Raw genomic sequence first — 13,137 nt, forward strand, 5'->3', positions numbered from 1 at the left:
ATGTCTACCTAATGTGTAGAGTTGTGTGTACAAAGTGTAGTATGTCAACTACATGTCTACCTAATGTGTAAAGTTGTGTGTACACAGTATATTATGTCAACTACATGTCTACCTAATGTGTAAAGTTGTGTGTACACAGTATAGTATGTCAACTAAGTGTCTACCTAATGTGTAGAGTTGTGTGTACACAGTGTAGTATGTCAACTACATGTCTACCTAATGTGTAGAGTTGTGTGTACACAGTATAATATGTCAACTACATGTCTACCTAATGTGTAGAGTTGTGTGTACACAGTATAATATGTCAACTACATGTCTACCTAGTGTGTAGAGTTGTGTGTACACAGTATATTATGTCAACTAAGTGTCTACCTAATGTGTAAAGTTGTGTGTACACAGTATAGTATGTCAACTAAGTGTCTACCTAATGTGTTAAGTTGTGTGTACACAGTATAATATGTCAACTACATGTCTACCTAATGTGTAAAGTTGTGTGTACACAGTATAGTATGTCAACTAAGTGTCTACCTAATGTGTAGAGTTGTGTGTACACAGTATAATATGTCAACTACATGTCTACCTAATGTGTAGAGTTGTGTGTACACAGTATATTATGTCAACTAAGTGTCTACCTAATGTGTAAAGTTGTGTGTACACAGTATACTATGTCAACTAAGTGTCTACCTAATGTGTAAAGTTGTGTGTACACAGTATAGTATGTCAACCAAGTGTCTACCTAATGTGTAAAGTTGTGTGTACACAGTATAGTATGTCAACTACATGTCTACCTAATGTGTAAAGTTGTGTGTACACAGTATAATATGTCAACTAAGTGTGTACATAATGTGTAAAGTTGTGTGTACACAGTATACTATGTCAACTAAGTGTCTACCTAATGTGTAAAGTTGTGTGTACACAGTATAGTATGTCAACTAAGTGTCTACCTAATGTGTAAAGTTGTGTGTACACAGTATACTATGTCAACTAAGTGTCTACCTAATGTGTAAAGTTGTGTGTACACAGTATATTATGTCAACTACATGTCTACCTAATGTGTAAAGTTGTGTGTACACAGTATAGTATGTCAACTACATGTGTACCTAATGTGTAAAGTTGTGTGTACACAGTATAATATGTCAACTACATGTCTACCTAATGTGTAGAGTTGTGTGTACACAGTATAATATGTCAACTACATGTGTACCTAATGTGTAAAGTTGTGTGTACACAGTATAGTATGTCAACTACATGTCTACCTAATGTGTAAAGTTGTGTGTACACAGTATAGTATGTCAACTAAGTGTCTACCTAATGTGTAGAGTTGTGTGTACACAGTATAATATGTCAACTACATGTCTACCTAGTGTGTAGAGTTGTGTGTACACAGTATAGTGTGTCTACCTAATGTGTAAAGTTGTGTGTACACAGTATACTATGTCAACTAAGTGTCTACCTAATGTGTAAAGTTGTGTGTACACAGTATAGTATGTCAACTAAGTGTCTACCTAATGTGTTAAGTTGTGTGTACACAGTATACTATGTCAACTAAGTGTCTACCTAATGTGTAAAGTTGTGTGTACACAGTATAGTATGTCAACTAAGTGTCTACCTAATGTGTTAAGTTGTGTGTACACAGTATATTATGTCAACTACATGTCTACCTAATGTGTAAAGTTGTGTGTACACAGTATAGTATGTCAACTAAGTGTCTACCTAATGTGTAAAGTTGTGTGTACACAGTATAGTATGTCAACTAAGTGTCTACCTAATGTGTAAAGTTGTGTGTACACAGTATAGTATGTCAACTACATGTGTACCTAATGTGTAAAGTTGTGTGTACACAGTATAATATGTCAACTACATGTCTACCTAATGTGTAAAGTTGTGTGTACACAGTATAATATGTCAACTACATGTGTACCTAATGTGTAAGGTTGTGTGTACACAGTATAGTATGTCAACTACATGTGTACCTAATGTGTAAAGTTGTGTGTACACAGTATAATATGTCAACTACATGTCTACCTAATGTGTAGAGTTGTGTGTACACAGTATATTATGTCAACTACATGTCTACCTAATGTGTAGAGTTGTGTGTACACAGTATAATATGTCAACTACATGTGTACCTAATGTGTAAGGTTGTGTGTACACAGTATAGTATGTCAACTACATGTGTACCTAATGTGTAAAGTTGTGTGTACACAGTATAATATGTCAACTACATGTCTACCTAATGTGTAGAGTTGTGTGTACACAGTATATTATGTCAACTACATGTCTACCTAATGTGTAGAGTTGTGTGTACACAGTATATTATGTCAACTACATGTCTACCTAATGTGTAGAGTTGTGTGTACACAGTATAGTATGTCAACTACATGTCTACCTAATGTGTAGAGTTGTGTGTACACTGTATATTATGTCAACTACATGTCTACCTAATGTGTAGAGTTGTGTGTACACAGTATAGTATGTCAACTACATGTCTACCTAATGTGTAGAGTTGTGTGTACACAGTATAATATGTCAACTACATGTGTACCTAATGTGTAAGGTTGTGTGTACACAGTATAGTATGTCAACTAAGTGTCTACCTAATGTGTAGAGTTGTGTGTACACAGTATAGTATGTCAACTACATGTCTACCTAATGTGTAGAGTTGTGTGTACACAGGATAGTATGTCAACTACATGTCTACCTAATGTGTAAAGTTGTGTGTACACAGTATAGTATGTCAACTAAGTGTCTACCTAATGTGTAAAGTTGTGTGTACACAGTATAGTATGTCAACTAAGTGTCTACCTAATGTGTAAAGTTGTGTGTACACAGTATAGTATGTCAACTAAGTGTCTACCTAATGTGTAAAGTTGTGTGTACACAGTATAGTATGTCAACTAAGTGTCTACCTAATGTGTAGAGTTGTGTGTACACAGTATAATATGTCAACTACATGTCTACCTAGTGTGTAGAGTTGTGTGTACACAGTATAGTATGTCAACTAAGTGTCTACCTAATGTGTAAAGTTGTGTGTACACAGTATAGTATGTCAACTACATGTCTACCTAATGTGTAAAGTTGTGTGTACACAGTATAGTATGTCAACTAAGTGTCTACCTAATGTGTTAAGTTGTGTGTACACAGTATATTATGTCAACTACATGTCTACCTAATGTGTAAAGTTGTGTGTACACAGTATAGTATGTCAACTACATGTGTACCTAATGTGTAAAGTTGTGTGTACACAGTATAATATGTCAACTACATGTCTACCTAATGTGTAGAGTTGTGTGTACACAGTATAATATGTCAACTACATGTGTACCTAATGTGTAAAGTTGTGTGTACACAGTATAGTATGTCAACTAAGTGTCTACCTAATGTGTAGAGTTGTGTGTACACAGTATAGTATGTCAACTACATGTCTACCTAATGTGTAGAGTTGTGTGTACACAGGATAGTATGTCAACTACATGTCTACCTAATGTGTAAAGTTGTGTGTACACAGTATAGTATGTCAACTACATGTCTACCTAATGTGTAGAGTTGTGTGTACACAGTATAATATGTCAACTACATGTGTACCTAATGTGTAGAGTTGTGTGTACACAGTATAATATGTCAACTAAGTGTGTACATAATGTGTAAAGTTGTGTGTACACAGTATAGTATGTCAACTAAGTGTCTACCTAATGTGTAGAGTTGTGTGTACACAGTATATTATGTCAACTACATGTCTACCTAATGTGTAGAGTTGTGTGTACACAGTATAATATGTCAACTAAGTGTGTACCTAATGTGTAGAGTTGTGTGTACACAGTATAATATGTCAACTAAGTGTGTACCTAATGTGTAGAGTTGTGTGTACACAGTATAGTATGTCAACTAAGTGTCTACCTAATGTGTTAAGTTGTGTGTACACAGTATAGTATGTCAACTACATGTGTACCTAATGTGTAGAGTTGTGTGTACACAGTATAGTATGTCAACTAAGTGTCTACCTAATGTGTAAAGTTGTGTGTACACAGTATACTATGTCAACTAAGTGTCTACCTAATGTGTAAAGTTGTGTGTACACAGTATAGTATGTCAACCAAGTGTCTACCTAATGTGTAAAGTTGTGTGTACACAGTATATTATGTCAACTACATGTCTACCTAATGTGTAGAGTTGTGTGTACACAGGATAGTATGTCAACTACATGTCTACCTAATGTGTAAAGTTGTGTGTACACAGTATAGTATGTCAACTAAGTGTCTACCTAATGTGTAAAGTTGTGTGTACACAGTATAGTATGTCAACTAAGTGTCTACCTAATGTGTAAAGTTGTGTGTACACAGTATATTATGTCAACTACATGTCTACCTAATGTGTAAAGTTGTGTGTACACAGTATAGTATGTCAACTACATGTGTACCTAATGTGTAAAGTTGTGTGTACACAGTATAATATGTCAACTACATGTCTACCTAATGTGTAGAGTTGTGTGTACACAGTATAATATGTCAACTACATGTGTACCTAATGTGTAAAGTTGTGTGTACACAGTATAGTATGTCAACTAAGTGTCTACCTAATGTGTAGAGTTGTGTGTACACAGTATAGTATGTCAACTACATGTCTACCTAATGTGTAGAGTTGTGTGTACACAGGATAGTATGTCAACTACATGTCTACCTAATGTGTAGAGTTGTGTGTACACAGTATAATATGTCAACTACATGTGTACCTAATGTGTAGAGTTGTGTGTACACAGTATAATATGTCAACTAAGTGTGTACATAATGTGTAAAGTTGTGTGTACACAGTATAATATGTCAACTAAGTGTGTACCTAATGTGTGGAGTTGTGTGTACACAGTATAATATGTCAACTAAGTGTCTACCTAATGTGTAGAGTTGTGTGTACACAGTATAATATGTCAACTAAGTGTGTACCTAATGTGTAGAGTTGTGTGTACACAGTATAATATGTCAACTAAGTGTGTACCTAATGTGTAGAGTTGTGTGTACACAGTATAATATGTCAACTAAGTGTGTACCTAATGTGTAGAGTTGTGTGTACACAGTATAATATGTCAACTAAGTGTGTACCTAATGTGTAGAGTTGTGTGTACACAGTATAATATGTCAACTAAGTGTGTACCTAATGTGTAGAGTTGTGTGTACACAGTATAATATGTCAACTAAGTGTGTACCTAATGTGTAGAGTTGTGTGTACACAGTATAATATGTCAACTAAGTGTGTACCTAATGTGTAGAGTTGTGTGTACACAGTATAATATGTCAACTAAGTGTGTACCTAATGTGTAGAGTTGTGTGTACACAGTATAATATGTCAACTAAGTGTGTACCTAATGTGTAGAGTTGTGTGTACACAGTATAGTATGTCAACTAAGTGTCTACCTAATGTGTTAAGTTGTGTGTACACAGTATAGTATGTCAACTACATGTGTACCTAATGTGTAGAGTTGTGTGTACACAGTATAGTATGTCAACTAAGTGTCTACCTAATGTGTAAAGTTGTGTGTACACAGTATACTATGTCAACTAAGTGTCTACCTAATGTGTAAAGTTGTGTGTACACAGTATAGTATGTCAACCAAGTGTCTACCTAATGTGTAAAGTTGTGTGTACACAGTATATTATGTCAACTACATGTCTACCTAATGTGTAGAGTTGTGTGTACACAGGATAGTATGTCAACTACATGTCTACCTAATGTGTAAAGTTGTGTGTACACAGTATAGTATGTCAACTAAGTGTCTACCTAATGTGTAAAGTTGTGTGTACACAGTATAGTATGTCAACTAAGTGTCTACCTAATGTGTAAAGTTGTGTGTACACAGTATATTATGTCAACTACATGTCTACCTAATGTGTAAAGTTGTGTGTACACAGTATAGTATGTCAACTACATGTGTACCTAATGTGTAAAGTTGTGTGTACGCAGTATAATATGTCAACTACATGTCTACCTAATGTGTAGAGTTGTGTGTACACAGTATAATATGTCAACTACATGTGTACCTAATGTGTAAAGTTGTGTGTACACAGTATAGTATGTCAACTAAGTGTCTACCTAATGTGTAGAGTTGTGTGTACACAGTATAGTATGTCAACTACATGTCTACCTAATGTGTAGAGTTGTGTGTACACAGGATAGTATGTCAACTACATGTCTACCTAATGTGTAGAGTTGTGTGTACACAGTATAATATGTCAACTACATGTGTACCTAATGTGTAGAGTTGTGTGTACACAGTATAATATGTCAACTAAGTGTGTACATAATGTGTAAAGTTGTGTGTACACAGTATAATATGTCAACTAAGTGTGTACCTAATGTGTGGAGTTGTGTGTACACAGTATAATATGTCAACTAAGTGTCTACCTAATGTGTAGAGTTGTGTGTACACAGTATAATATGTCAACTAAGTGTCTACCTAATGTGTAGAGTTGTGTGTACACAGTATAATATGTCAACTAAGTGTGTACCTAATGTGTAGAGTTGTGTGTACACAGTATAATATGTCAACTAAGTGTGTACCTAATGTGTAGAGTTGTGTGTACACAGTATAATATGTCAACTAAGTGTGTACCTAATGTGTAGAGTTGTGTGTACACAGTATAATATGTCAACTAAGTGTGTACCTAATGTGTAGAGTTGTGTGTACACAGTATAATATGTCAACTAAGTGTGTACCTAATGTGTAGAGTTGTGTGTACACAGTATAATATGTCAACTAAGTGTGTACCTAATGTGTAGAGTTGTGTGTACACAGTATAATATGTCAACTAAGTGTGTACCTAATGTGTAGAGTTGTGTGTACACAGTATAATATGTCAACTAAGTGTGTACCTAATGTGTAGAGTTGTGTGTACACAGTATAATATGTCAACTAAGTGTGTACCTAATGTGTAGAGTTGTGTGTACACAGTATAATATGTCAACTAAGTGTGTACCTACTGTGTAGAGTTGTGTGTACACAGTATAATATGCCAACTAAGTGTGTACCTAACGTGTAGAGTTGTGTGTACACAGTATAATATGTCAACTAAGTGTGTACCTACTGTGTAGAGTTGTGTGTACACAGTATAATATGCCAACTAAGTGTGTACCTAATGTGTAGAGTTGTGTGTACACAGTATAATATGTGAAGTACCTAATTGACTTAACTAATTGTATGTTGTTTCCTTTGCCCGGCTGCCCCACAGAGCCTATAAAGGACAGGGAGATGTGGCAGGAAGACGGTCAATGTTCTTATTTCCATTACAGCGCATATAAACCTGGGCTGTCTTAAGGGACCCACTGAGGGCCACACTGACACATCAAAGGGTGTGGGGGGCATAGTTGTAGTTTTCACCTTCAAAACGATGTGGTTTTTTTTTTTCAAAGATGCAATTTTGGGAGACATTTTGTGTAAATGCTGAGCGGAACTGAAACGCTAACAGGTAGCAAAATATGAGCAAAGCTAGCATGCTCTCAGTACTATGCTAACAGACTAGCAGTAATATGCCATCAGCTGGCATTAATGACATACCAACATATGAAACTGAGGTGTTAAATGATGTAAAAAAGCTAGCATGCGTCAAGTAGCAAAATACATAACTGAGGTGTGGAGCTGAATCATTTCTTCTGCATAGCAAATTATGACTCAGGTGTATGCCTGCAAAAGTTGTCTTATTAAGATGCTAGCATACTAATGTTAGTTTACAAAAAGATGTCAGGTGAGAAAATATTTGACGCTGAGATGCGTAACTTTAAAATGATCAAAAAGTTAGCATGCTAATATGTTAGCATGCTAATGTTTGTGCCCACGAGTTATTAAAAACTGATCTAGTTTCTCCCTGGCCGCACTTTGTACAACCCTGATACAAACATTGATTGTACGAGGAAATCATAAGACTGTATTGAATATACATCAGAAATAATTGAGTAATCCCTGAGAGGAAATTCAGATTTTCAGCATAAAATTGATCATATAAAACCTTGAAAAATACGATGTAAAAAATAAAGATTATATGATTTCTGTTTTGCTAAATTTGCTCATGAAAAAAATAGACACATTAGAAAAAAACAAAAATAAGTTTTGCAAAGTTCCAATCTGCTGGGTGTAGTTGACACTTCATACACAAACGCCATAAGCATTATGTCAACAATGTACAGTATGCTGTATTGCAGTGGTTCTCAACCTTTTTTCAGTCATCTACCCCCTGTCAACATTTTTTAATCCAAGTACCCCCTAATCAGAGCAAAGCATTTTTGGTTGGAAAAATAGAGATAAAGAAGTAAAATACAGCACTATGTCATCAGTTTCTGATTTATTAAATTGTATAACAGTGCAAAATATTGCTCATTTGTAGTGGTCTTTCTTCAACTATTTGGAAAAAAGATATAAAAATAACTAAAAACTTGTTGAAAAATAAACAAGTGATTGAATGATAAATGCATATTTCTCCACATAGAAGTAATCATCAACTTAAAGTGTCCTCTTTGGGGATTGTAATAGAGATCCATCTGGATTCATCAACTTAATTCTAAACATTTCTTCACAAAAAAGTAAATCTTTAACATCAATATTTATGGAACATGTACACAAAAAATCTAACTGTCAACACTGAATATTGCATTGTTGTATTTCTTTTCACACTTTATGAACTTACATTCATATTTTGTTGAAGTATTATTCAATAAATATATTTATAAAGGATTTTTGAATTGTTGCTACTTTTAGAATATTTTTTTAAAATCTCACATACCCCTTGGCTTACCTTCAAGTACCCCAGGGGTACAAGTACCCCCATTTGAGAACCACTGCTGTATTGCATCGCTCATGATACACTACCAATACGCTAACATTGGATATCCACGTTGTCTGCTCAAAACGTTTTATATTCTTTTAAAACTGCTTTCTTTTCATTGGCTTCACTTCAAAAAGCAGTTGTTCCTCCTTTCTGAAATAAGATGATTGCTATGTTTCTGACTGCTGCACCTCAGGTGCAGTGAGGAGTGTGTAGTGGGTATTTGATGATTGCTATGTTTCTGACTGCTGCACCTCAGGTGTAGTGAGGAGTGTGTGGTGGGTATTTGATGATTGCTATGTTTCTGACTGCTGCACCTCAGGTGTAGTGAGGAGTGTGTGGTGGGTATTTGATGATTGCTATGTTTCTGACTGCTGCACCTCAGGTGCAGTGAGGAGTGTGTAGTGGGTATTTGATGATTGCTATGTTTCTGACTGCTGCACCTCAGGTGCAGTGAGGAGTGTGTAGTGGGTATTTGATGATTGCTATGTTTCTGACTGGTGCACCTCAGGTGTAGTGAGGAGTGTGTGGTGGGTATTTGATGATTGCTATGTTTCTGACTGCTGCACCTCAGGTGCAGTGAGGAGTGTGTAGTGGGTATTTGATGATTGCTATGTTTCTGACTGCTGCACCTCAGGTGCAGTGAGGAGTGTGTAGTGGGTATTTGATGATTGCTATGTTTCTGACTGCTGCACCTTGGGTGCAGTGAGGAGTGTGTGGTGGGTATTTGATGATTGCTATGTTTCTGACTGCTGCACCTCAGGTGTAGTGAGGAGTGTGCGGTGGGCTCGTACGGCCAGGACTGCCAGGGCGTGTGCGACTGCGCTAACGGCGCCCGCTGCTACAACATCGACGGAGGCTGCCTGTGCGAGCCCGGCTTCAGCGGCCCCAACTGCCAGAACAGGATGTGTCCTCACGGCAAATACGGCATGCACTGCGAGCGCACCTGTCTCTGCCAGGACCAGCACACGCTCAGGTGAGGGCCAAGGTGGGACACATCCGCCGTATCCTGTTTAGCCTCAGTGGCCTTGTGGTTAGATCGCCCTGAGGTTGTAGCTCATGTCATTATGCTGGTACTTGATGAATACTTAGGTTTACTACACTACTGTATTTAATGTTGTCATTATGGTGGTACTTAATGAATACTTAGGTCTACTACACTACTGTATTTAATGTTGTCATGAGGGTGGTACTTAATGAATACTTAGGTCTACTACACTACTGTATTTAATGTTGTCATGTGGGTGGTACTTAATGAATACTTAGGCCTACTACACTACTGTATTTAATGTTGTCATTATGGTGGTACTTAATGAACACTTAGCTCTACTACACTACTGAATTTAATGTTGTCATGATGGTGGTACTTAATGAATACTTAGGTCTACTACACTACTGTATTTAATGTTGTCATGAGGGTGGTACTTAATGAATACTTAGGCCTACTACACTACTGTATTTAATGTTGTCATTATGGTGGTACTTAATGAATACTTAGGTCGACCACACTACTGTATTTAATGTTGTCATGATGGTGGTACTTAATGAACACTTAGCTCTACTACACTACTGAATTTAATGTTGTCATGATGGTGGTACTTAATGAATACTTAGGTCGACCACACTACTGTATTTAATGTTGTCATGATGGTGGTACTTAATGAATACTTAGGTCTACTACACTACTGTATTTAATATTAATGAGCCTGCTCAGTGGCCTAGTGGTCAGAGTGTCCGCCCTGAGACGGGGAGGTTGGGAGTTGAAACCCGGGCCGAGTCATACCAAAGACTATACAAATGAGCTCCCTGCTGAGCACTCAGCATCAAGGTTTGGTATTAGGGGTTAAATCATCAAAATGACTCACTGCTCCCCTCACCTACCTGGGGATGAGACAAGGGGATGGGTCAAATGCAGAGGTTAATTTCACCACACCTTGTGTGTGTGTGTGTGTGTGTGTGTGTGTGTGTGTGTGTGTGTGTGTGTGTGTGTGTGTGTGTGTGTGTGTGTGTGTGTGACACAATCAGTGTACTTAACTTTAACTAACTTTTACATGACACCATTGTGTTGTACATCAACATTGAGGTCAAATGAGACATTAGATAACACGTAGGTCAAATGAGACATAAGACATCAATACGTAAGTCAAATGAGACATAAGACATGAAGACGGAGGTGAAAAGAGACATAAGACATGAAGACGGAGGTGAAATGAGACATAAGACATGAAGATGGAGATGAAATGAGTCATAAGACATGAAGATGGAGGTGAAATGAGACATAAGACATGAAGATGGAGGTGAAATGAGACATAAGACATGAAGATGGAGGTGAAATGAGACATAAGACATGAAGACGGAGGTGAAATGAGACATAAGACATGAAGACGGCGGTGAAATGAGACATAAGACAAAGACAGAGGTGAAATGAGACATAAGACATGAAGACTGAGGTGAAATGAGACATAAGGCATGAAGACGGAGTTGAAATGAGACATAAGACATGAAGACGGAGTTCAAATGAGACATAAGACATGAAGACGGAGGTGAAATGAGACATAAGACATAAAGACGGAGGTGAAATGAGACATAAGACATAAAGACGGAGGTGAAATGAGACATAAGACTTGAAGATGGAGGTGAAATGAGACATAAGACATGAAGATGGAGATGAAATGAGTCATAAGACATGAAGATGGAGATGAAATGAGTCATAAGACATGAAGATGGAGGTGAAATGAGACATAAGACTTGAAGATGGAGGTGAAATGAGACATAAGACATGAAGATGGAGATGAAATGAGTCATAAGACATGAAGATGGAGATGAAATGAGTCATAAGACATGAAGATGGAGATGAAATGAGTCATAAGACATGAAGATGGAGGTGAATTGAGACATAAGACATGAAGACGGAGGTGAAATGAGACATAAGACATGAAGACGGAGGTGAAATGAGACATAAGACATGAAGACGGCGGTGAAATGAGACATAAGACAAAGACAGAGGTGAAATGAGACATAAGACATGAAGACTGAGGTGAAATGAGACATAAGACATGAAGACGGAGGTGAAATGAGACATAAGACATAAAGACAGAGGTGAAATGAGACATAAGACATGAAGACTGAGGTGAAATGAGACATAAGACAAAGACAGAGGTGAAATGAGACATAAGACATGAAGACTGAGGTGAAATGAGACATAAGGCATGAAGACGGAGTTGAAATGAGACATAAGACATGAAGACGGAGGTGAAATGAGACATAAGACATAAAGACAGAGGTGAAATGAGACATAAGACATGAAGACTGAGGTGAAATGAGACATAAGTGATCAAGACGGAGTTGAAATGAGACATAAGACATGAAGACGGAGGTGAAATGAGACATAAGACATGAAGACGGCGGTGAAATGAGACATAAGACATGAAGACTGAGGTGAAATGAGACATAAGTGATCAAGACGGAGGTGAAATGAGACATAAGACATGAAGACTGAGGTGAAATGAGACATAAGACATAAAGACAGAGGTGAAATGAGACATAAGACATGAAGACAGAGGTGAAATGAGACATAAGACAAAGACAGAGGTGAAATGAGACATAAGACATGAAGACTGAGGTGAAATGAGACATAAGGCATGAAGACGGAGTTGAAATGAGACATAAGACATGAAGACGGAGGTGAAATGAGACATAAGACATAAAGACAGAGGTGAAATGAGACATAAGACATGAAGACTGAGGTGAAATGAGACATAAGTGATCAAGACGGAGGTGAAATGAGACATAAGACATGAAGACGGAGGTGAAATGAGACATAAGACATGAAGACGGCGGTGAAATGAGACATAAGACATGAAGACTGAGGTGAAATGAGACATAAGTGATCAAGACGGAGGTGAAATGAGACATAAGACATGAAGACTGAGGTGAAATGAGACATAAGACATAAAGACAGAGGTGAAATGAGACATAAGACATGAAGACTGAGGTGAAATGAGACATAAGTGATCAAGACGGAGGTGAAATGAGACATAAGACATGAAGACTGAGGTGAAATGAGACATAAGACATAAAGACAGAGGTGAAATGAGACATAAGACATGAAGACTGAGGTGAAATGAGACATAAGTGATCAAGACGGCGGTGAAATGAGACATAAGACATGAAGACGGAGGTGAAATGAGACATAAGGCATGAAGACGGAGGTGAAATGAGACATAAGACATGAAGACGGCGGTGAAATGAGACATAGGACATGAAGACGGAGGTGAAATGAGACATAGGACATGAAGACGGAGGTGAAATGAGACATAAGGCATGAAGATGG

At 37.2% G+C, this 13,137-nt stretch overlaps 1 protein-coding gene across 1 annotated transcript in view; it reads left to right on the forward strand.

Annotated features, from left to right (window-relative positions):
- Positions 1-13,137, forward strand: part of LOC133561483 (platelet endothelial aggregation receptor 1-like) — a 63,757-nt gene that overhangs the window by 22,121 nt on the left and 28,499 nt on the right. The window contains exon 5 of the mRNA XM_061914770.1: positions 9,568-9,780. Within this exon, the coding sequence (XP_061770754.1) occupies positions 9,568-9,780 (213 nt within the window). The remainder of the gene's footprint in view (positions 1-9,567; positions 9,781-13,137) is intronic.

This window comes from Nerophis ophidion, linkage group LG11, assembly GCF_033978795.1.
Source record: "Nerophis ophidion isolate RoL-2023_Sa linkage group LG11, RoL_Noph_v1.0, whole genome shotgun sequence".
Taxonomy (NCBI): Eukaryota; Metazoa; Chordata; class Actinopteri; order Syngnathiformes; family Syngnathidae; genus Nerophis; species Nerophis ophidion.